The sequence below is a fragment of the Microcaecilia unicolor genome, chromosome 6 (assembly GCF_901765095.1).
Source record: "Microcaecilia unicolor chromosome 6, aMicUni1.1, whole genome shotgun sequence".
NCBI classification, from domain to species: domain Eukaryota; kingdom Metazoa; phylum Chordata; class Amphibia; order Gymnophiona; family Siphonopidae; genus Microcaecilia; species Microcaecilia unicolor.
Genome location: NC_044036.1, coordinates 175140331 through 175166805, shown reverse-complemented (window position 1 = coordinate 175166805; position 26475 = coordinate 175140331). Strand labels below are relative to the sequence as shown.

Below are 26475 nucleotides of genomic sequence, written 5' to 3'. Positions count from 1 at the left end.
GATGGAGAACAATCACACATTAGCCCCTAGAGGGCTCACAATATCGGTTCTTGAATATGCAGCAATCGAGGGTTAAGCAACTTGCCCAAGGTCACAAGAAGCTGCAGTGGGAACCAAACCCAGGATGCCAGGATCAAAGCATGCTGCACTAACCATTAGGCCACTCCTGAAACTTCAGTGTCAAGGACCAAAGCTACATTCAGTTCTAGCTAATATCAAAATAAAAAGTGTGCAAAAGAAATGGAGTTAAAAGAACAGAAACATCTGTGTATCCAGAGAAATTACGAAGACTACAACTAATGCAGGGAAAAACTGTAATAACAGGATTAATATTTAATCTTTTCTCAGTAAGTAAACTACCAAAAGTCAATGGTCAGGCTGCAATTTGCTATTGCTTTCCAACATTAAGGAACAGTGCCAGTTCTGAGTATGTTAAGAGCCAAAACATTTTAAATGTTAAAGCAAAGCTTTTAAGAACTTCAATACAATCCATTGTGATTTGATTTTCTACTCCACATTAGGTTACCATCAGAGTTTCTTCTGGAAATTTTCCCATAGTTTAATACTACCCACGATGACAAACATGCATGTTGCATGGGAGGGAAGTTATATCATAGGGTTCTTTGCAAGAGTTTTTTTTTTTTAAGGCAACGTACATGCTTTTGTATCTTTATTAAATATATAGCCCATTGGGGGGAGGGGTGCAAAATGGTAGCATGCAGCTCAGTTGAAACTAGCAATATTGCAATATTTACTTTTGCCTCAGCATTTCTCTCTCTTCTATTACAAGCCCCATAAGAAAATGAGTTTTGTTCAAGGTCCTCCCACTACCCCTTCATTAGATCCTGGGCAGGCCAAAATTGTCAGCTTACTCCTGGGGCTACAAGTTCTCCATGTGTGGTGCCTATCTGGAGGCGCACAGAGAGGGAGGTTCTTCATCTTTGGGCGAGGAGATATTCTCCTTCCCAGAGAGGTGTCTCCAATTGGTTTGCCTGAGTTGTCTCCAGCAGTTTTAGTGTCTTTGTCACAGTTTGGGACAATTGGCATCAAGAGCCATGAAGAACCAACAGGCAGAAGCAGCAGTAGTTACTAATGCTGTGGAGGTATCTATTATACACCTGAGAAGTGGATCACTGGAGCAGGAGGCATATCTGGTGTCTCATTTGGAGTCCTCTCCTGGTAACTTGCCAGACCAGTCACCATTACTGAGACCACCAGTAGTAACCCCAGTACTTAAGCTGAATTACTTTTTGACTATAGATGCAAGAAATGTTTCCTGCATAGTCTGAATTGTAAAGAAATTTGTGCAGTCACAGACTCCAAGTTTGCTGTGATAACTGTTGAAAAAGTTCTAGAGGAGGTAAACAATAACCAGGCTCCTTTTAGTAAAGATAAATTGGAGCAATTGGAGAACAGCCATAGAAGCCTTAATCTTTGCTTTCTGAATTTTCCTGAAGTAGTGGGCAGAAACCGAGAGAAACTTTACAAAAATATTTGAAGGACCATGGGGGGGGGCCTCCCTGGGCCACATGTTCTGGCATTGTCACGTAGTATCAGCATTCTGGCTGGCCCTGGGTCAACAGATCTCGGCTATGTGGAAGGTGCGTTGGAAACCCACTCCTGGACAATTATTTGATATGTTCCTGATAAGAGGGCATAAGCCGGAAGGACTGCAGGCCTTTTTGAAGAGATCAGTGCTGATGGGGAAAAGAACTATTTTGCAGCTGTGGCTTAGTCGGGAGGCCCCCTGCACACTACACTGGCGATGGGCAATGATGCAGTGCTGCTCGTTAGAAAGACGAGGGATCAATGATTTGGCTTCCACCAGAGGAGACCAATTTTGTAAAGTCTGGTCGCCGTTCTGGGACACGCTCACTCCCATTGCAAAAAGTAGAATATTGAATTGTTGAGGGAGGGGGGAGGGGAGATTAGGGTTTAGGGGAGCGGGGCGGATATGGGGGGGGGGGGGTTAAAATTAAAATATGTACGTTTGGCATTCCCTTATTCTAGAACTGTGAACGTTTGAGTTTTGTAATTAGTCTGTTGGCTTTGATGTTTATGTATGCTCAATGTTGTGCCAATAAACAGATATATTAAAAAAAATATATATTTGAAGGAGGTACTGAATATCTCAATTTATTGGCTTACTGAAATGTATAAAAGGAAAGAAATTGGCCACTCAGGACTCAAGACACTTGACAGATCAACACCAAGATCAGATTAAATAACAACGCAGACAAACATAGCTCCCTTACCTTGTGTGCTGAGCCCCCAAACCCACTACCGCCAACTGTACACCACTACCATAGCCCTTACAGGTGAAGGGGGGCACCTATATATGGGTACAGTGGGTTTTGGAGAGCTCACTGTTTCCTCCACAAATGTAACAGGTAGTGGGGGGGGGGGGGGGGTATGGGCCTGGGTCCACCTGTCTGAAGTGCACTGCAGTACCCACTAAAACTGCTCCAGGGACCTGCATGCGCTGTCATGGACTTGAGTATGACACCTGAGGCTGGCATGACATATTTTAAAGATTTTTTTGAGGGTGGGAGGGGGTTTGTGACCACTGGGGAGAGTAAGGGGAGGTCATCCCCGATTCCCTCCGGTGGTCATCTGGTCATTTCAGGCACCTTTTTGTGCCTTATTCGTAAAAAAAAAACATGTCCGGGTGAAAACGTCCAAGTGTTCGTCAGGGACGTCCTTATTTTTTTCGATTATGGGTCAAAGAAGTCCAAGTGTTAGGCATGCCCAAGTCCTGCCTTTGCTATGCCTCCAACACGCCCTCTTGAACTTTGGACGTCCTTGCGACGGACTGCAGTTGGAGATGTCCTAAATCGGATTTTGATTATACCAATTTGGACATCCCTGGGAAGACGTCCATCTTCCGATTTATCCATCTCTTTCGAAAATGAGCCCAATCGTGGACTCCGACTTTCAAAGCATTAAAATAGATAATGATCTGCAACCACAGGCACCAACTCTGTGGGTGCTGGAGCACCCCCAATATTTTGAAGCCTGACATAGGTGGCACGACAGCAACTGCAACGCTCCATCAGAGGACTCCTGATAGTAAAGCTTTACATTTACTGACTCCCCAATACTTAGCGAATGTCATTCTGCCCTATACACCTATACGAACACTTCGATCATTAAATGATAACAGGTTAATAATTCCATCACCAAAAAAGGCTAGATGGGAATCTACTAGACATTCAGCTTTCTTCTATGTAGCTCCTTCTCTCTGGAATTGCCTTCCAAAAATTATCACATTAGAAGAGTCGAATGTTAAGTTTTGTAAACTTCTAAAAACATAGCTATTCCAAAATACGTTTGAAAGTAATCTGGGATGAAAAAAGGGAAACAGGGGCAGAATGTATATGCAGAAAAAAAAACACGTTTGTTCATATAAATTTGTTTTGAATGGATTGTTTTATTGTTGTTTTTATTCTCAAAATGGATGCTTTTGGTTTGCCATGCTTTCCTGTCAAAGAAATGGAGTTCCTGTAGGTTATTTTAAAGTTTTGTGTATTTTTAAAGAATGTAAACCATTCTGGTTTGTGTATGCAATTAAGAAATGGTATAGAAAATAAATAAACGATAAATGATTATGCACTGTCCCACTGCTGACTAATGCTGCTGACTACCTTGATCGCTGCCAGTAGAGGCACCACAGCAATTAAAAGGAGCTGCCTCGAGATCTTGGTCTTCCCTATGATGCAACTTCTTGTTCCACGTGGGCAGGACACATCACAGGAAAAACTGAGACCCCCGAGGTAGCACCTTTCAATCGTTGCGGTACCTTTACTGGCAGCAGCAATCAAGGCAGTTAACATGTCCCGTTTACAAAGCTGGACACTGGTATTGTGAGCCCTTGGGCCACTGCCGAGGAAGAGTAGTTACTTACCTGTAACAGGTGTTCTCCGAAGACAGCAGGCTGCATATTCTCACAAGTGGGTGACGCCACGTCGGCCCCGGAGGATTTTAAAGCAAAATCTCAAAATCTCTTTACGGCGTTCCGTCGCGCGAGCGATCGTACTGCGCATGTGCGCACACCTCTTCCCGCTCGCCGTGCGGACACGCCCCTCAGTTAAATCCAAAAGATGGAGGAGACAACTCCAAAAGGGGAAGGTGGGAGGGTTTGTGAGAATATGCAGCCTGCTGTCTTCGGAGAACACCTGTTACAGGTAAGTAACTACTCTTTCTCCAAAGACAAGCAGGCTGATATTCTCACAAGTGGGGTATCCCTAGCTTCCAGGCTTACACAACACAACAAACAGTGGTCAATTGAGTCTCGCAACGGCGAGGCCAGAATAAAATTGACCTGAAAAGAAGAAATATCTAAATGAGTGTAGCCTGGAACAGAACAAAAATGGGCTTAGGAGGGTTGGAGTTGGATTCTAAACACCAAAGAAGTTCTGCAGCCCCGACTGCCCAAACCGACTGACGAGTCGGCTATTGCTGAAGGCAGTAGTAAGATGAAAATGTGTGGACCACACCGCAGCTTTGCAGATCTCTTCAATAGTGACTGATCTTAGATGAGCCACCGACTCAGCCATGGCTCTAATTTTGTGAGCCGTGACATGGCCTTCTAGAGTCAGTCCAGCTTGGACAAAAATGAAGGAGATGCACTCTGCTATCCAAGAAGAAATTATGCAGTTTCCGACAGCAACTGGCATTAAAAGAAATAAACAACTGGGCGGACCGTCCGAGGGAGCTCGTCTGCTCCACGCAAAAAGTGCGGAGCTTGCTTTCGCCAGGGCTTGTAAGATGAGGGAGAAAGAATGTTGGCAAGACAACTGACTGGATCAGCTGGTACTCTGATTCCAGCGCCAGTAAGAACTTTGTCTGCATGCAGAGAACTACTCTGTTAAGATGAGAAGTAAGGTAAGGCGCTTGAGCTACTAGAGACCGAAGCTCACCAACCTTACGAGTTGAAGGAACAGCCACTAAGGAAAACGACCTTCCAGGTCCAATACTTCAGATGGCAGTCAAAATAGAGAGAATTAACCACCTCTGAGGGGAATACCGAAGACTGGCGAACAGTCGGGTTACATCCTCTAGATACCCTAAACTTGATACCACTGGGAAGCTAGGATGCACTGAGCGGATGTCATGTGCAAAAGTGCCATGGGAGTTACATGAACTGCGGAAGCCATGTGTCTAGAAGTCTCAATATGTACTGTGCTGTAATCTGTTGAGACGGGCAATCATCGTGTTAAGGGAACACATGCACTCCCAGTCCATGAAGATACGCTGCAACAACAGCCAGGCACTAGGAAAAAAACATACTCTGGATGCAAAGAGAGTATAAGTATCCTGTAAATCCAGAGAGCATAACCAATCATTTTCCTGAAGTATGGGAAGAAGGATGCCCAGGGAAAGCATCCTGAACCAAATCTGTTTAGGCCCCTTATGTCTATGATGGGACGCAACCCACAAAGAAAGACCTGGAATAGAATCTCAACCCTTCTTGCCCTGGTGGAACGGGCTCGACTGCATTGGCGCTGAGAAAAGCAGAGAGTTCCTCTGCAAGTACTCACTTTTGATGGAAGCTAAAGGATTAAGCTTCCAATGAACAATGTGGAGGGTTTGATTCCAGATTGAGAATGTATCCTAACCGGACTAGTTGAAAAACCCCACCGGTTGGAGGATAAAAGAAGTCACCTTTGGTGGAGAAAATGTAAACTTCCCCCCCGACAGGCAGAATGGCCGGTACGGACATTTTTTTTTTTTTTAGTGGCTATACTGAATTGGAGCCAGTCAAAAACCCCTCTGTTTCCTGGGGAATAGCTGCAGGGGCCTGATTAGGTGCACGCCGCTGACTAGAACGAGCGTGCTGAGGCATAGCCCGAACCGGCTGTCGAGAAGTAGGAGTACAGGTACGACCCCTTAAGGCACAAGGAAAACTACTCCTCTCTCTAAAGAACTTCCAAGATGAGGAAGTGTATGTACAGCATATCTACAGTTTTCTGCTGAGTCTCCTCCTCCAGGAGAGAGGCACACAGTCATGAGAGTTTGCGCATCACTGTACCTAGAGCAGAAATCTAGGTGTTACATTACAAGTGTCGAAAATGCCCTTGGACAGGAACCTGCGACACACCGTGTGCCACCTGACCACTTGGTGAAAAGGTCTAGCCTACTCCGGTGGGAATGCTCGTAAAGATCTGACAAGACTTGATTTGGGATGCGATCATGCCAGCCTGGTACGCCATTCTCCAAAAGAGGCTAAGGATGTATGCTCTGGCCCCGGGGGCGCCGAAGTAAGTTCTTAGAACTCCTATCTGTTCTGAGTGCAGAAGACTCAGGTGAAGATAGTAGTCCAGGACCTTTAGCATCTGGGCATTGGGATTCACAATCTCCACTGTAATGTCAGATGACCATCATTGAACTGAACTAACTACTCAAACAGAGCAGCTCAGATCCAAACACGTCCGATATGGAGGCTACTATGGGTCGAGAAGTTGCCCCAGTAGGGTGCGAACACCCATACCAGAGGCAGCATCGGTGAAGGAGACCAGGTGAAAAGCCAGATGCCGCAGGAGGCGGTAGCACCCATGGCATCCAATGGTACCCATGGTCCCGAAGCCAAGGACAAAGTCTGGAAATGCAAGGGAATCGAAACCAGACTGCTAGACCATGGCACCGACGGTACCGATGATACACATGGTACCGATGATACACATGGTACCGATGGTACCCATGGTACTTGGTACCGATGATAGTCATGGTATCTGGTATCGATGGTACCCATGATACCTGGTACCGATGGTAGCCATGACATGTGGTACCAATGGTACCCATGATATCCGGCACCAACAGCACCGACGGTACCGATGGTACACATGGCACCGACGGTGCTCATGACACCTGGTACCAATGGCACCGATGGTACCTGGTCATGATATCTGGTATCGATGGTACTCATGTGCCGACGGCATCCATGATACCTGATACCCATGTATCCACGGTACCGACGATACCTGATACTATGGTACCGATGGCAGTCATGATACTCGGTACCGATGGGCGATGATACCTGGTACCGATAGTCGATGGTGCCCATGATTCCCGGTACCGACAGCACCCATGGCACCGATGACACTCGGCATCAACGGCACCCATGGTACCGATGATACCCGGTGCCGACGGGACCCATGGTACCGATGATACCCGGTACCGACGGGACCCATGACACCGACCATGGTACCAATGTAGTTGGTATCGATACTCCTCGGTACCGACGCACCGATGATATTCGGTACCGACAGTACCCATGGCACCGATGATACCCGGTACCGACAGCACCCATGGCACCGATGACACTCGGCATCGACGGCACCCATGGTACCGATGATACCCGGTGCCGACAGGACCCATGGTACCGATGATACCTGGTACCGACGTACCGGTTCATCGACGTCCAATGCCAGGATACCTCCATAACAGAGGGAGCAACGCTCTCGGCACCGACTGATGTCTGAAGCCCGGATACCTCCATAACCGAGGGAGCAAAGCTCTGGGCATCTCCTTTGGGCATCCCTGGCAGAGTAGAATACGTCTCGTTTCTTTGAGACACTACTTGCGCTTCACAGGGAGATGATCCGGCCCAAGACACATCCGCCGATGCGCCCGAATGACCTGCCAAGCAGGAGGCGCCGAGGCAGGTGGAGACCTATTCGATGCATAACTATACCCAGCGTGCATCGGTCTCTGTCGGACTCCAGAATGATCTCCTTTGGGCATCCCTGGCAGAGTAGAATACGTCTCGTTTCTTTGAGACACTACTTGCGCTTCACAGGGAGATGATCCGGCCCAAGACACATCCTCCGATGCGCCCGAATGACCTGCAGAGCAGGAGGCGCCGAGGCGGGTGGAGACTCACTTCAAAGGTTACACCACTGATATTGTGTCACCAGGTTGCCCATTCAGTGGCTGACCAGGGATGCACCTGCTTAGGTTCCTGGTTTTTCCTGTGACATACACCTTTACCACTTGTTGGGGCTTAAAGACAGTGGTGTGCTGGAGCAGGCTGTCACAGCTCTGGAGAGCCATTTGTAAAGTTTTAATAAATGGATCCTAAAAATGTGGGCTTGTTTAGTTTGCTGGCTAGAGAGAGCCCACAGATAACAATATACCAGCACTTTCAAGAAAAAAGAAAAGAGAAGCTTATATGCTCTGTTCAGGCACAGCCCCTTGTGACTCTGGCAATTACTTAAATTTTTTCTTGCCTCAGGTATAAAAAATACCTGTATATATAAGCCACAATGAGCCTGCCATGAAAAGTACAAATGCAAAAATAAAAAAGAGATTTAACTCCGAAGACCTGAAGAAAACACGAAGCCCTAACGAACTCCGTGTCTCCTCAGACGCGGAAAAAGAAAAACTGAGGGGCGTGTCCGCACGGCGAGCGGGAAGAGGTGTGTGCACATGCGCAGTACGATCGCTCGCGCGACAGAACGCCATAAAGAGATTTTGCTTTAAAATCCTCCGGGGCCGACGTGGCGTCACCCACTTGTGAGAATATCAGCCTGCTTGTCTTTGGAGAAGCGGCAGTGGCAGGCAAAACCACCCCACGCTAGAGACAGGGCAGATCTCTGACAAACAATTAGGCTTCACCTGCACCTGGCCAATTTCCACCAAGAGTTGAGCTCAAGGCTTCAGGTGGCCAGCAGGACTTACTGGACAGGGCAGGACTGGCTAACAGCTAGGCAGCACAGGGACAGCAAGGCAGGGAAAGGATAGGCTAAAGGACAGGACTGAAAGCTGCGAGCAGCCACTGAAACAGGGAACAAACACAGCTAGACAAGAGACTGAACTGAAAGCTGCAAGCAGCCACTGAAGCAGGGAACAAACACAGATAAACCCAGAACTAGGCAAAGATATACAAACAAGACACAAGACTGGGAAACAAGCAATACAGTAAACAAGCAATACCCTAAACTAAACATAGATTAACTAGAACAGGCAAGACTTCAGGCAAGAACTAGAGCAAGGGAACAAACTCAGGCTGGAGTGCAAAAGCACCAACATACCAGGGCCTTAGACGCAATGCAAAGGCCAAGCAGCAAGGTTTCAGAATGGCTAATAAGCCCAGCAGCACCTGGAGCTCAGCTGCAACCATCACCAGGAAACTACGGGTGCTGTGTAGGTTCAATCCAAGCAAGCAAGTCTGGCAGCCCGGAAGATCCAGACCGGACTGGGCTGAAATCTGGAACAGGTGACGGTCCACAGCAGCCACCGGTTCTGGCCACCAGAGGGCGAGGTGAGCATAGACATAACATAACAGCACCAGTGAGGGGGAGGGGGGGGACCAAGAGAGGGAGAGAGAGGTGCTGCCCTGCTGGATCACGAAAGGAGAGGGGGAAAGAGGGAGGGAGGGAGGGACGGACAGACAGGATAAGATGCTGGATGGAAAGGGAAGAAAGATGCTGGACCAAATAATCCCAAGGGCATCAAGTCACTAACACATGGTCCAATGATCCCAGGGTCCATTGTACCATGAATAAATGCTGCTTGCAAAATTCAACATAAACCCGGTTAATCAATTTGCATAATCCCAGATAAAACTCAGAGCTTGAGAGACAGAAGGGTAGGCTGAAGGCACGCCGAGCAAAGAACACGCTTTTCGCTGCCGACACTGCCTTAACCCCGAGGTACGCCTTTTAAATTTTGGAGGAGGGGGGCCCTGGTGCTGGGAGAGAGGGAGGGCAGGGGGAGAGGAGGGTAGCTGGAGGGGAGAGGAGGGTTGCTGGATATGGATGGAGGGCAAGAAATGAAGAAGAAAGGAGGAAAGTAAAGAAATAAATGGAAAGGAAGCCCTGGAAACGGAGTTAAGAGAACAGATAGAGAGCAGCAGAATCAGAGACTAGGACCAATATGGATAGAAAAACAAAATCACCAGACAACAAAGGTAGAAAAAATCATTTTATTTTCATTTTAGTGTTTGGAATATGTCCAATTTGAGAATTTACATCTGCTGTCTTATTTTGCACTGGGTATACTAGAGCTGTAACAGCTTACAGAAATGATTTATAATGGAAGAAAATCATGTTATTTTTTTTCTCCTATACTAGTATAATATTTTCAATGATGTCTGTTTTTATGCGCCATGGCTGGTGTAAGGGGTGTGGCTATCATAGGGGTGGAGTCATATGTGGTGACCCCGCCCATAATGAGTACCGGCACTTTGCGATAAATAATTAGATTTTGGGTTGCTGTTTGGGCACTCGGTCTCTGAAAGGTTCGCCATCACTGGTCTAGGCGTACTCTATAATGTGTTGCACAAGGGAGTGGTCCAGGGCAATCCTGTGACAGACCTTTCAGCTCCTGGGCTAACTGATCAGTCTAGTACTTTGGCGGTAAATGACGCAAGAGTTCATTTGGTTCCTTCACTTTGCCATGACTAGTCCGGGAGACAGCACTATTATTTGTAAAATCAGCCTCTGGGTTAGGAGGTCAGCTACACAGCAAAGAACTTTCCCTTCCAAACCACAAGATGCAAGATCTTTGAGATGTCGAGGCTTCTGTTCAGTCTCTATCCTACACCATCTACTGAAGGCAGAGAAATACTGGCAAGTTCTAGTGCTGCACCACACCTTATACCGATGATGTCACTGAATTTTCAGTGTTCTCTGCCTCATCTGCTGCTTGTGAGACATAACCCACTATCTGGACTGGTCTATCAGGATGAAAAGGAATTTCAAGTAGAGGAGTAGTCCAATGGTTAAAGCACAGGTACAAGCTTAGATTGTGAGCCCTCTGGGGCCAGAGAAATGTGTAGTGTACCTGAATGTAACTCACCTTGAGCTACTATTGAAAACGATATGATCAAAAATCCAAATAAATTATGTTCACATTATAATATAGAGAATATTAATGGCATCGTATCTTGACAAAAAAAATTAAAACTTTTCCACAGTATTTCTGGATTATAGAGCAGATTACCAAGAAAGACCAGTTTAGGGATACATTTAAATAATTCAAGTGTCTTGCAGTCTAATTTTAAAACCATTTTTGTTTCAAAGTTAAGGTGGTAGAAATTACAAAAACGAATCAAATATTTTCCAAATTAAGTGCATGAGGAACAAAAATTAGATGTGAACAAAACAAGGAAATCTTCTACATACAGCCTATAACGCTGCTATTGTTCTGTAAGGATCCTCTCCTACCCACATAACTTTACTGTAAACAGAGAACAGAGTACCCACTTTAAATGGACAGACAGATGTATTGATGGGGCAAGCGAAGGTTTGCTGATCCTGAACACAACCAAATACAAAGAATCAGGTCTCTCTTCTCTGTGCATGTCTCACTAAAACAAGACCTACTCATCGAAAATGTATTTGTATTTCATGATACTGTAGCAACACATTGGCAAACATAAAAAATGATGTGTCAAAAAGAAAAACAGTACAAAAAAGCAGTCTTTCTTTCTGCTCATTCATTAAACTAAAGGTCTTTGGACAGAGCTGAATTTTATTTTCTTTTGCTCCTTGAAAGCCTTAAATATTAATTCTATAAGTATCTGATTCCCCATGCAATCATAACTATATCTGGATTTCAGACATCTTTAAAAATGGAAATACTAATGCTACCTCTCAGGAGAAGGAATATACAGACTTAAGGTTTGAGGTTTATTAATTTATCATCCACTTATATCTAAGTGGAGAACATAACATCAAACATATAAAAGGCGAGTGTCGTACTCACTCACAAATGCGCAGTAGAGACTTCCCTCTCTGCCCCGCCCCTGCATCAATACGTGATGAGGGGGGCAGGACAGAGCGGGAAGTCTCTACTGCGCATGCTGCAGACGTACTCGCAACCGCTCCGCCCTCCCCTTCCCCCCCTGAGGTCACTGCTACCGCTCCCCCCACCCGGAGTCGCCGCCACCGCCGCCCCTCCAGCCGGCCCGAGCACTGTCTTTCTTATTGAACTTACATCGCACCACGCAGACGCAGCAGGCACATCAGCAAAGCTGCCGTCGGGACGGCCTTCCTTCTCTGCCTGTGTCCCGCCCTCGCCACGTTACGTCACACGAGGGCGGGACACAGGCAGAGAAGGAAGCCTGTCCCGATGGCAGCTTTGCTGATGTGCCTGCTGCATCTGCGTGGTGCGATGTAAGTTCAATAACAGACAATGCTCGGGCCGGGGGGAGGGGCAGAGCAGCGGCGACCTCGGGGGGGGGGGGGGGGCTCGGAACCCCCCCCCCCATTCCAAAACTAGCCCGTTTACACGGGCTCAACGGCTAGTGCATATATAAAATAAAAAACAAAGAATAAACCAAATCAATACAATGCACAAAGGTACTAATTAACATATGAACACATACAATACCAAACATGCAAACACCTGCAATCCTACAAGGATGTTTACCCATTTGCTGACAATTAATGTAGACGCAGAAAGCTGGGTTTCTGGCAGAAAACCAAATTAGATCCTATTATTAACATTATTTCAAGATTTCACATCTTTCCCTAAAACAAGGAAACAATAGCTGTCAGTAAGTGCTCACGTGCTAATTTTTTTTTAAGGTCTGTGCACTAATGGCAATATTAGTACATAGTCATTAATTGAAACAAAAAAACCCAAGATAGTCAGTCATTTTACTGCTGCGGTAAAAATGGCCTTAACACGCTGGAAAATCCCACATAAGGGCATGCTCAAGCCACCTCTTACCGCAACTTAGTAAAAGGAGCCCTTTGAGCACAAGTTCAGATAAAGTGAACAGTTATATACATAACTGGTTGATCACAACTAATAAAATTAAATTTTCAATTAAAATTTAAAAACAAAAAAACAGCCAGATGATTTGGGTGAAATATACATGTTATCAAGCTAGAACTGACTGCAATCCCTACAACGGTCCAAAAAATCCCTCCCTTAAATGGTGGAATGATTAATATTATTTACATAGTAACATAGTAAATGACGACAGATAAAGACGTGTACGGTCCATCCAGTCTGCCAAAGACGACAAACCCATTATACTGTACATGTACACCCGAGTTTAATTTATCCTTGCCTTTCTCAGGGAACAGACTAAATGTCTGCCCAGCACTGTTCTTGAACGTTCCGTATCTATTCAGTTATGATCAGGGCATAGATCGTAGAAGTCTGCCCAGCACCGGTTTTGATTTCCAATTACTGGCGTCCCCACCCAATCTCCACTAAGATTCTGTAGATCCATCCCTTCTAAACAGGATTCCTTTATGTTTATCCCATACATGTTTGAATTCCATTACCGTTTTCATCTCCACCACATCCCACGGGAAAGCATTCCGCATATCCAGCACCATCTCCGTGAAAAAATACTTCCTGACATTACTCTGTCCCCCTTCAACCTCAATTCATGTCCTCGAGTTCTACTGCCTTCCTGTCTCCGGAAAAGGTTGATTTGCGGATTAATACCTTTCAAATATTTGAATGGCTGTATCATGTCACTCCTGTTTTGCCTTTCCTCCAAGGTATTTTAGGTATTTAGGGGAATCGATAATGAGTGTGCCTGTCGGGCAGACCGGATGGATCATATTTGCCATCATCTACTACATTACTAAGGGGTCCTTTTACTAAGCTATGCTAAAAAGTTGCCTGCGGTATTTGTGGGCACGTGAAATTGCTGAACATGGGAGGCCACTTGTTACCGCAGCTGCAATTTCCATTATTTTAATTGGAAGTTGTAAATTGCCATGTGTGGGCTATTTACTGCCTGAGCCTTACCGCCACTTATTTAGTGGGTGGTAAGGGCTCACGTGCTAACCTGGCAATAATTGGGCAGTGTGTGGCGATGGCCGATTACAGCCGGACACACCTACATCTCACCCCCGCACCCATAAAATAGAAAAATATTTTCTGGCACGGAAAACGGCACATGGCAAAGAAAGCGCTACTGCAGTGCCCTCACAGTAGTGCTCTTTTGCTGGGCTTAGTAAAAGGGCCCCTAAGTGTTTGAATGTGTTAGTATTTTCCAAAAGCATGCATACTGTTTTGGTCGAAACAAGCACAAACATAAAAAGCAGCATGTATTTTTTCCTTCTCATACTTTTCATGTTGAAAACTGATGCAAAGTCCATAAATAAAAAGCACCCATGGACTTTGCAGCTATACAGGCAGGATTTTGCCCTCTTAGCACTTTAGAAAAAGACTGCACATTTCACTTTGAAAGGTCCCAACAATAAAATTCAAACTACGCTAGAAAAAACTATGTTGAAGGAAAATGCCCAGTGAGGCACCAAAGACCACTCCGCAGGCAGAGCTTGGGCCTCAGCAAGGAGTTGAGGCAGAGCTAAAGCTGGCACAAGCACCCTTGATGCCCGAGCAGTGTGCATCTTGAACATCTGTGCCAGCTCCTCTGTGAGCATAGCCCCGTACCATTCAAAGGTAGGCATTGGCAAAGACTGGGGAGCCAAATCAGGGACAGGGACTTCTGAATGAGCCTTATTGGCTCCCTGTTCATCTCAGAGCCATTGTTAGCTTTTAATACTGTACAAAGGATAATTCAGGGAACTGGGCCAAAACATATGTCCATATGGTCTGAACTTGACATGTTTAAGATTTCCAGTAGCCCATGAACTTGGACTATCTTCGATGTAAGAATGAACTTTGCAGGGCAAAATCTTTATTGTTTTGAAAAAGTCTTCCTGTGGCTATCAGACCAGATCAGAATTATATGATATTTTGCAAACACTTAAAATCCACGAAAGTGTGGGAATGACCAAGGCGATGAGACAGGAAGCACACTTAAGTCTTTATTACAGGCATCCACAGGAAACAGCACAGTCAAGGTATCAGACAGCCAATCACTGAAGAATGGACTTTATACAGTATGTGTTTCAGCCTATACCTTCGTCAGGTGTCCTTTACAGATGTAAAGAGAACAAAATATAAATGAATACATATATATTTTTTTTGTCACATTTGTACCCCGCGCTTTCCCACTCATGGCAGGCTCAATGCGGCTTACATGGGGCAATGGAGGGTTAAGTGACTTGCCCAGAGTCACAAGGAGCTGCCTGTGCCGGGAATCGAACTCAGTTTCTCAGTTCCCCAGGACCCTAACCACTAGGCTACTCCTCCACACAAAAATTACAAATTATTCATTAATACAGTATGAAACATGTGGATATGTGCAGTTACATTCCAAACTTTCAAAAAAACACACAGAAATAAAACCCGTGAGAGGTGTAGAAAAAAAGAAACAAATCAGAAAAGTGAGGAAGGTGTCATGAGGTGAAAATACCTTACGCGTTAGAAATATGTACATATAGATGAAATCCAGCCTCCATTCTACCCAGGATAATTACAACAAATCAACAGTGTTATAAGACCCTTATTTATATTTTAAACTTTCTAAAACTGTTTAGTGTTTGTAACCTTATCAGACAAAAGTATTTGATACAAAAAAGTTAACTTAATATGATAAAATGTCAAGAATTACAAGGGAATAGTAAAAACGCTGAAGGCATCTTTTTAAAATAACAAAACCACCTTTTCATATTACTGTATTTGTATTTAAGAAAGTTGACTATAATTTTATTTCTTTGGATATGGCTCATACCTTGTTCAGTTGTAGCTCAACATAAGTTATACTCAGGGACAGCAGATATTTCCCTGTCCCCAGAGGGCTCAGAAACTAAGGCGTCTTCCATCAAGCTGCAACAATCCCAATTACCACCAGGTTATCGCCATACAAGTCACTTCCGGGGGTTTTATTTTTCCCCCAGAAATGGTGCATGCTCGGGGTGGGACTACAGTAGTCCCGCGTTGGGCCAGCAGAAGTCCCACGCTAGGCTTACCGCCGCTCTGTAAAAGGGGTCCCTAAGTTTGTACCAGAGGTGATGGAAGGTTAAGTGACTTTCCCGAGGTCACAAATGAACATCAACAAAAAGTGACTGAGTCAAATACACAAATACCAAAACCCTGACTAAGGAATGGCTGGACAAAGGGCAAAAGATTCTCTAATTAGTTGTTTATTTCAAGGATGCTGAACTGCTCTTAACTGTCACTGAGGTAGCACATAGACTGCTCCTCCTTTTTTGACTAGGAGTACTGGAATAAAATTCCTGGGTCTGGACTCCTCCTCGGAGCCAGTCGTAGTTTGAAGCGTGCAAAGCATGATGCTTAATCATGTGCTTGTGAAACTGTGCACAAGTTATTTGATTTAGAGTTTGCTGTCCCATGCATAATAGCAGGCTACAGTTTCTTCCCTGTGCCCCACCCCACTCTTAAAGCAGTCAGTCTCATGAATATTCCTTTTCTAGCTGAGAAGCCTTTTCACAGAAGTCTACTAGAAGAACAAGCCCTTGTAAAAGGATTCTCTAACCTGCTGTGTCAGGAGCATTTTGCCATCATTTCAAGAGAGTCAGCATCTGGTCACTGGGCACCAGGGAAATCTTGAGAACATTAACTGGTACTCAGGATACCACTTGTATATCATCCCACGAGGAACTAATGTGCTCTGCATGGTGAGAGGATATTGTGTGGCTTCATCATATACTTCCCAGTGGTGATGCTTTAGAGCTGGACTACAAGGCTGCAAGGTTCTTCAGCTTTGAAGTGCCTGAATCTTTTCGGAATAGAAGAACAATGAAATGTCTTAAATTCACAGAGACTTCCGCTCATCTGAAAGGGCCTCTCATATAATCGGCAAGAATCACAATGCTCTTTCCAAACAAAGTATCGGCCATATTTTAAGTACATAAGTATTGCCATACTGGGAAAGACCAAAGATCCATCGAGCCTAGCATCCTGTTTCCAACACTGGACAATCCAGGTCACAAATACCTGGCAAGATCCCAAAAATGTACAAAACATTTTATACTGCTTATCCCAGAAATATAAAAAAACAAAACTTATATTGGCAAAAATTACAGTGCCCTTTCAAAACATATGAGACACACCGTAACAAAGTTTTAGAAACTAAGATGAGCAGAAGTCTAAGGGACCCTTTTACTATAGGGTGTAGGGCTACCACGCAGGTAGCCCTACACCAAAACAGCACCATCGTGAGGCGTGCTGAGGCATCACATGGTATTGCTATGATCAGCGTGCCAATCCATGTGGTAGAAAATAGAAATTAGTTTCTAGCACAAGGGTGGGGACTAGTCAAGCCCTGAATTAATCGGGTAGTGCATGCACATTATTGTGCGCGGGTGCCCTTACTGTCTCCTAAATAGATGGCTAAGGGCTCCCACCGGAAATGGCCAAGCGCTAATGGGGAAATTAGCATGTGGCCCCCTTTTTTTTTTAACAAATGCAGCCATTTTGCAGCTGCGCTAGAAAGTGGCCACAGTGCAAGGAAAACCCATGCAGTAACTGCACCTCCAGTCACTTTATAGCTTGGCTTAGTAAAAGGACCCCTAAATGTTGAGCCTTATTTTAAATTTTTATATAGGCAAAATACGGTGAATTCATTTATGAATTATATAGCAGTCTCATTATACTGTTTCACTGCCTAATTTGATAGCTGAGATTAAAAATATTTTTGTACGTTGCGTTTGTATAAGCTTAAACTGAAGATGGAAATCTTTTTGCAATTTTCAATCCAGGTGCAAAATAGCAGTCAAATCATCCATCTGGCATATTACCTTCTGCTAAACTGGTTCAAACCTTAGAACAAAGGGGCAAAGGAAGATCTAACATGATTTTACAAGTTATGCTATTTACAATTAGTACCCAGTTAGGTTCAGATCATTCTCAGCAGGCGATGGTTGAAAATAAAAGCCGAATTAAACCTTCTGAAACCTTTTGGCCAAAACTGAAACTGCAGCCAAAATTCATTACCTGGTTTCGGGCGAAGCTGAAGCCAAAACCAAATGTTTGTTCGGTTGTGCGAATGTGAACCGCGAGGGCCATTGTGGACTGTATCCCTCCGCTAAACCCCCAGTATCCAAACCAGCATATCATTTAAATAACAAAAGCCTCCACACACATAGACCACAGCTAATGAAAACAAACTAAAAGCCAAGGTGCTTTTTCAGTGGCTGACTTTGTGCCACACTCTGAGTGACTGCTGACATCATAACTCCACAGAGAGGCTAATTCCTAAGGAGCTTATTATCCCAAATTTACAGACTTAAATTCCTGTTAACATTTTGTATCAAAAGCATTCATTTGGAGCACTCTATTTACCATATAAACTATTGTGCAAGATCATAACTGCATTATTTGCAATTTTATTTTAAAAAAATATATAAAGAATGCAAGAAGTAGCCCCCCCCCCCCCCCCGGATTACCTTTTGATCTCTTGTCAGTCTAGTGGTGTATTCAAAGCAGGACTGTTGCCCCAGTTACGGCAGGCCATTTTGAAAGCACAGCCAGAATGGGCAGGAGGAGTAACTGGGGATCGATACTCTCCAATTATGCCCCTAGACCACCAGGGATTGTAAGACAAGGCCGGGAAGGGAGGAAGGGCAGGCAGACAAATGGGACAAAGCACAAATTTCTGGCTTTCACACGTGGTCATTGTCAGCTGAAACCAAAACATGGCCAAAAATTAAAATATCCTTTCAGCTGAAACTGTATTCTGGGCTATTTTCAGCACTGTAACTGAAATTTGGTCAGCCTCTAGTTGAAAAGCACTAGAAATCCATTTGTGCACAGATGTAGATTTCATGTCCATCCTTGTGAGGGTCTTGCAGAGATACTGTCATTGCAACACATTTTCAAAGATACTGTAAATTCAGAGCATTTCTAAAATATATTAAAGAAAATAAGATGGTATCTTTTTTACTGGACTAACATATTTCTTGATTAGCTTTCAAAGGTAACCCTTCTTATTACCGTTAAAAGTGGACTAACACAGCTACCACATCACTCTACTAAAATAAGAAAGCACTTGAAGGGGAGAAAGAATTAAGCTAACCATTATATGTCTTTAGGAAAGTTACTAGAGAGGAAATCTCAGATGAACAGATGGCAGACTATTTCCAGCAGCATAAACAAATGAGAAAATTCCCCACAACAACTATGTATAAAAATGGAAAGCAGCACACTTCCAGGCAAATACATATTTTAAAATAAATACAAAAAAAAATGTGTTTAGTAGGATAATCTCATTGCCTAAGAAAACAGGACTAAAGCACGGAGATAAATATAATGAGATTGATTGGTGGGTGGGAGTGATATTGAGGCATATTTTCAAAGCACTTAGACTTACAAAGTTCCAAGGGTTACTAAAATGGCATAAAGCAGCATTTGGACGTTATTCTATGACGTCCGTCAGAAGTGCATTCAAAATACAAGAGGGCGAGTCGGGGTGTGTTATGGGCAGGATTTGGGTGTTCCTATGACTCGGATGTTTTACAGCCATAATGGAACAAAACAGAACCGTCCAGGACTAAAACTAAGACTTTTTGCGCTAGACCTGCTTTTATAACGAATAAATCACAAAAGGGTGCCCTAAATGACCAGATGACCACTGGAGGGAATCAGTGATGACCCCCTAATGCCCCCTCCCAGTGGTCACTGACCACCCCCAAAAAATGTGAATAAAAATATGACTAACTGGTAACGGTAAGTGCTCATGCAGTAATTTTTTTTTTTTTTATAGCCACACGCTAATAGCAGCCATTCATTCAAAAAAATGTAACACTAGCCATTTTAGAGTGGAAATTTAAAAAAAGACCCTTGGTGCACAGAGAAAACCTGCACAAAGGCACTTTAAGGCTGCTTTTTACTGCGGCTTAGTAAAAGAACCCTATAGACTGTGATCCTACTACGGACAGAGAAAGTACCTATATATCATTTGTAAACTGCTTTGGTTGTTCCACAGAAAGGCGGTATATTAAGAATCTAAACAAACATTTCATAACAAGCTATGCAGTCAGAACATGAATTAGCAAGTTCTGTCATGCCTGTGCAGTGCGTTAAACAGTGCACACTAATTCATCTGCTATTTGCTTAGTGCTCATTAGCAAAAAGGGCACCATAGTGTTCCTCTCCACTAAAAGGAAATAACACCAGGGGAGGAGTAGCCTAATGGCTAGTGCAGTAACCTAAGAACCTGGGGAACTGGGTTCTTTTCCCACTGCAGCTCCTTGTGACTCTGGGCAAGTCACTTAACCGTCTATTACCAATAACAATAAATTTATATTCCGTCATATACCTTTCGGTTCAATGCAGATCACACATTAAAGACTGGACATTTACAGGAATAACAAAACAAAACCAGAACATCCCTGAGCTACATATTATATTTAACATTAGTCTAGCACAAAGTTTCTAAATAGGTAAGTTTCAATCTGTTTGTGGAATTGGTTATAAGAAATTTCAGACATCAAGATATCCTTAATAGCCAAACAATCTGCTTGGTATGAAAAAAGAATAGCAATTAGTCTAGTTCTTCTCATATTTTTTAGAGCAGGAAACGTGAAAAGTTCTGAAATCCTGGTGACTTGTTTTGATAGCAAAAACAAGATGATTCAGTAAGTAAACTGGGGATAAGCCATAAATATCTTTATACACAAAACAAGAATATTTAAACAAAATCCAGGCTTGCACAGGGAGCCAATGGAGCGTCACATAATTCCATTTACTCTGGTATAAGAATTATAATGTTCCTTTGGTTTTAAAATTTAAATACTAATTCAGACAGCTAGAAAAAGTAATCTTCCTCCCATGTTAAATGATTCCCTAACAGGGCTGATAATGTGCATTGTTACTGCATAAAACCCAACTTTGGGGTCCTTTTACTAAGCTATTTTAGGTGCTAATGTGAACCTAAAGCAGCATAAAAAAAAAGCCTAACGCGGGATGAATTAAGGCGTTCCGCGATAGTTTTAGGATATATGCACTTCACAGCCACGGTAAAAATGGCCTTAGAGCACAGCAAAGACCTGTGTAGGGGCATTCTAAGGCCAATTTTTACCACAGATTAGTAAAAGGAACACTGATTCTTAATCCATATGACTGTAAAAAGTGCCATGCTGGGTCATATAAAACAGTCCATTGAACCCATTATCCTACCTCTGACAGTGGTCGATCTGGGTCACATGCAAGTAACCAACAGATCCTAATGGGGAAAACCACACCTGTTGATCATCCCAGACCCAAGAGATGGCAATTCCTAAGTCTGCCTGGCTAATAATGGATCTGTCCTCCAAATACTTGTTCAAAGCCTTTCTTAAACTCATTCTAACCTACTAGTAATAAACCTTCTGAAAGACAGGAAATGTTCACCTTCCTTCCTTTTAGCTTTCCTTAAGGTAAAATGCCATGGATGGATATAGACATGATTCTCTCTATAACGAGACAGATCTTGCTTTATTTTTGTATTATGATGTTGCACAATTAAGCTGGCAGCAGAGAGATGCTCACTATGGGGCCGATGCAAAAAGACGCAAGGTACGACCGGCTCAGCACTCTGGTTCTACCACAAAAGTAGTGACCCAAAAATACTGTTGTAATCAATGAGAATGAAAATGACCATCACATTAATCCAGAGCTCACTTTAAGCTCAGGCTCAACCAAAAATGGCACACTCTTACTGTAGCTGATGGGGGATCCCCAAGCGCCACCCAGAATGTTATGCCACCAAGCTCATTCAATGCCAGCACTCTGTGCATGCATGAGACATATGCATGTTAGGTGCGAGCTCAGTCTCACAAATACTGCCACCAAACTGACTACCAAGTTTGGAGGCATGGTGTTCTGGGTCGCTGGGTGCCTTCAGAGGACGGGGTGGTCTTGGGGACTTGAGGATCCCTGCCAGCTTGAGCTGGAGAGGGCACTTTGTGCCCACATAACAATTTACTGTCTAGCTACACTACAGTCTAATTTTGTACCAGAGGCAACAGAATATGAAGCGATACGTCTGAAGTCTTCAGTAGATTTGAACCCTGGCTTCCCTGGTTTTTAACTTACAGTTCTAACCACTGGGCTGCTCCACTCCAAAAACAGCTGAGGCTGGAGACCAGCAGCAGAGTTATAGATGCTGCACAATGAACAATAAGGAATGCATCTACTGCTTGAGACCTTACTAAGGACTCTGGCCACTATGGACAGATGATGTTGAGTTCCATGGACCTTTGTATGATCGGCAACGTTTTAGGGACAGGCAGGGATTGAGCTCATCAGATTAGTAAGCGATAGGATTGGTTGCTCTGAAGTTGGTAGGGTGGGAATAGGGAAAGGATGTTGCCTTGGTAGGGATAGTAGAGGTATTGCTTTTTAAGAAAAAGCTATGCCAAGGGTTTGGACTCATCATTTTGCAGAGGGAATGAGGAGGAGCTAAGCACTAAAGTTGGGGTTCTTTAGGAAGAAGTTTGTCATGCAGTTACTCACACATCAGCGTGCTGAAGGCAACCACTCCGAGCAGCCCCTGCAGAAAGATGCCAAAGCTATCCATGAGGGCGCCATCGCCGCATCCCCGGGAGCCGGCCGTGCTCTGCGAGGACGGCCTGGTGGCCAGGCTCAAGCTGCTGCTGTTCGTGGCGACGGCGCTCCGGATCCCGGGGACAGGAGACATTCCTGTACCTTTAAACGCGCCGGGGCGGAGGTACCAGCATGGTCCCGCTGCGGCCGGCAACCAGGAGGCGCTCGGACGCAGCCCCAGCACCGAGACTTTAAGCCAAAACAACTCCTGAGCTCAGAAGCCGCACGCTGCTCGTCGCCATCTTGGTTCTGATGTCACTGCTGACGTCACGAGACGTCCTGCGCCCACTCCTGAGGGATCGATGGATGGGTTACTTAAATGACCCCCGGCCCCTTTTAAGACACCCCAGGTAAAGCTCCCTACAGTTCGTGCAAGGAGATGGCCGTGGTTTTGCAGCTTTCCAGGGATGTCTACTTTATGGAAGTTCCAGAAACTAAACTGTGGAAGCCCCATTTGTAACTGCATTCATTTCAGGGAAAAAAAAACAGCTCCTCCTACAGTCTGGGCGGGGTCTGTCTAATCCCGAACCCGGAACAACAACAGAAGGAGAGACTGTCCATGTTGCTATGGTCGTTCTGCTCGGTGTGGGGGAAAAATGTCGGAGCGGAAAGTGTTAAATAAATATTACCCCCCCGGACTTTGATCCATCTGCCATCCCAAAAGTTAAGCTGCCAAAGGACCGACAGTATGTAGTGCGACTGATGGCTCCTTTTAACATGAGGTGTAAGACTTGTGGAGAGTACATTTACAAGGGAAAGAAGTTTAATGCTCGCAAGGAGACGGTGCAGAATGAGTTATATTTAGGGCTTCCAGTTTTTCGTTTTTACATCAAGTGCACACGCTGCCTGGCTGAAATTACATTCAAGACTGATCCTGAAAATACAGACGGGGCAACTTTCAGGCTGAAAAGCTGATCGAGGAAGAGAAGCGCCAACAGAAGGGGCGAGAGAAAGAGGAACTAAACAATCCAATGAAGGTTTTGGAAAACCGAACCAAGGACTCCAAGCTACAGATGGACGTTCTGGAGAACCTACAGGAGCTGAAAGAACTGAAGCAGCGTCAGGCCAACGTGGTCTTTGAGTTCATGCTGCAGCAGTACAAAGACTTTGAGGAGGAAGATGAGAGGAAATTAGATGCCCTAATGAAGAAAAAAAGAATCATCGAGGATTCGGATGAGGAACCTGCCCACATTCCATCCACGTCCACCGCAAAAGCAAACCCTACAGCTATCCTGAGCGAGGCACAGAATAAGAAGCTGGGAGAGGAGCGTGGGGAAACTGAACAGCAAGTCACAACTAGCAGCGCTAATCACGGTGAAGCAGCAACACAGTAACTGTAGTGGCGCTTCAGGCTTCATCACTGAGCCTGCTGAAGGCATACTCTAACAGCGAGGACAGTCACAGTGACTAAAGCTCATGCACTTCCCAACACCACTTCTTCTTCAGATCTGGAACAGTCCAGAAAGGACAAGACACAGCCATCCTCTCGGTTCTTGGCTCCGTGGTGATTTTTGGAAGCAGTGATGAGGTGCTCTCCTTCACTGAGGGGACAGCAGCTCATTGGCACCCTGTCTACCAGAAGTAAATGGAGCCTGGAGCAAAGATGCAGTCTCTCTTGGGCCAGAACCCTGTCAATTCTATGTTACATTTCCAGCCCTGGTAATTTTGTATATTGTTCTTTGTCTTGTCTGTGAGTTGTTAGTATCATAATGACATCTGTCAGGAAATTATAAGAGACAGGAATTTGAAGTCTTACCCTGTCTCCCCAAAAAGCGTTTGCTAGAGTGAAAGAGTAATCCTTTTTCTACCAGGTATGGGGTGAGGAGTGGATCTCTCAACATCAAAAACACTCTCAAGGCCATGGGGAAAGGGATTAGGGCACCTTCTTTTAACTTTGACATTTGAAATCTTCTTCACCATGATGCTGCTGGGGGTAGAAGCTGTTTAAAATTCATTATGGAAAGACAAGTTCTCTCTTTCCAGAAACAGACTGCACAGCTTGAAAGATCCAGCAGTTTTGGGCTGAGATATGTGTCTCTGTCTCAGCATTAAAAACTCTGTTAGCAGCACAGGGGCGTAGCCAGACAACAGATTTTGGGTGGGCCTAGGCAAGAAGTGGGTGGGCACCGAGTGTCCCCCGCACCACCACCAAAACAAAAAAATCTCAGCTGGCGAGAAAACGCTTCTTTCGACCTTGGCAGTCTGCAGCAGGCATGCGCTGAAGACTGAGCGTGCGCAGGTGCCAGTATCAAGGAGAGTAGCGTTTTCATTACCATCACTACTACTACTTAACATTTCTAGAGCGCTACTAGGGTTAAGCAGCACTGTACAATTTAACAAAGAGAGACAGTCCCTGCTCAAAGAGCTTACAATCTAATAGACAAGTGAACGGTCGGTCCGATAGGGGCAGTCAAATTGGGGCAGTCTGGATTCACTGAACGGTAAGGGTTAGGTGCCGAACGCAGCATTGAAGAGGTGGGCTTTGTGTACACGATTGGGGGAGTTCTTCAGCTGGTGGAGCTGGGGATCCTCACCAGCTACCACTAAACGTGTGCTACTGTTGGGTGGGCCCTGGCCCACCTGTGTGTACGCCACAGTGCAGGTGAGGCTTAATGCTTTTTCCAGGACTCTGTCACAATTTTCATGGCATTATTTACCCAGAGAGTGTTTTCAAGCCTCAGCGCATTTAACGCCTAAAACTCAATTTAATAGTTTTCCTGCCCAAGTATTCAATACTTTTATTTCGCAATTGCAAAGATTTCACATCCTTCCCTAAAACAGGGAAACAATAGCTGTCATTAAGTGCTCACATGCTAATTTTTTTTTTTTAAGGTCTGTGCACTAATGGTAACAAAAAAAAAACATGATAGTCATTTTACTTCTGCGGTAAAAACCTGCGTAAGGGAATGCTCAGGCCACCTCTTACCGCAGCTTAGTAAAAGGAGGCCTTTGAGCACAAGTTCAGATAAGTGAACAGTTATATACATAACTGGTTGATTACAACTAATTAAATTTTCAACGAAAATTTAAAAACAAAAAAACAGGCAGATGATGATTTGGGTGAAATATACGTTATCAAGCTAGATCTGACTGCAATCCCTATAATGGTCCAAAAAAATTCGTCCCTTAAATGGTGGAATGATTATTATTATTTACATAGTAACATCGTAAATGATGGCAGATAAAGACGTGTACGGTCCAGTCAGTCTGCCAAACAAGAAAAACCCATTCCATATGGCATGTGATACTGTATATATACACCAGAATTTAATTTGTCCTTGCCTTTCTCAGAGACCAGACTATAAAAGTCCGCCCAGCACTGTTCTTGAACTTTCCATATCTATTCAGTTATGATCAGGGCGTAGATCGTAGAACTCTGCCCAGCACCGGTTTTGCTACCCAATTACTGGCGTCCCCACCCAATCTCCGCTAAGATTCCGTAGATCCATTCCTTCCAAACAGGATTCCTTTGTGTTTATCCCACGCATGTTTGAATTCCATTACTGTTTTCATCTCCACCACCTCCCGCGGGAGAGCATTCCGCATATCCAGCACCCTCTCCGTGAAAAAATACTTCCTGACATTACTCCTGAGTCTGCCCCCCTTCAACCTCAATTCATGTCCTCTAGTTCTACCACCTTCCCGTTTCCGGAAAAGGTTCATTTGCGGATCAATACCTTTCAAATATTTGAATGGCTGTATCATGTCACTCCTGTTTCGCCTTTCCTCCAAGGTATTTTAGGTACTTGGGGGAATCGATAATGAGTGTGCCTGTCGGGCAGACCAGATGGATCATATTTGCCATCATCTACTACATTACTAAGGGGTCCTTTTACTAACCTATGCTAAAAAGTTGCCTGCGATATTTGTGGGCATGTGAAATTGCTGAACATGGGAGGCCACTTATTAACGCAGCTTCAATTTCCATTATTTTAAATGGAAGTTGTAAATTGCCATGTGCGGGCTATTAACTGCTTAAGCCCTTACCGCCACTTAGTGGGTGGTAAGGGCTCCTGTGCTAACCTGGCAATAATTGGACAGTGTGTGGCGATGGCCGATTACTGCCAAACACGCCTACATCTCACCCCCGCACCCATAAAATAG

At 44.5% G+C, this 26475-nt stretch overlaps 1 protein-coding gene and 1 pseudogene across 2 annotated transcripts in view; one reads left to right on the top strand and one right to left on the bottom strand.

The window, feature by feature from the left end:
* The window catches only part of LOC115472925 (store-operated calcium entry regulator STIMATE-like), a 123966-nt gene extending 101153 nt beyond the window's left edge, over positions 1 to 22813 (bottom strand). For both annotated transcript variants that reach the window (XM_030207452.1, XM_030207453.1), the window contains exon 1: positions 22282 to 22813. In XM_030207452.1, coding sequence (XP_030063312.1) covers positions 22282 to 22465 — 184 coding nt within the window. In that variant the 5' untranslated portion in view covers positions 22466 to 22813. The remainder of the gene's footprint in view (positions 1 to 22281) is intronic.
* Positions 22814 to 22967: 154 nt separating this feature from the next.
* Positions 22968 to 24448, top strand: LOC115472926 (annotated as a pseudogene).
* Positions 24449 to 26475: the final 2027 nt, after the last annotated feature.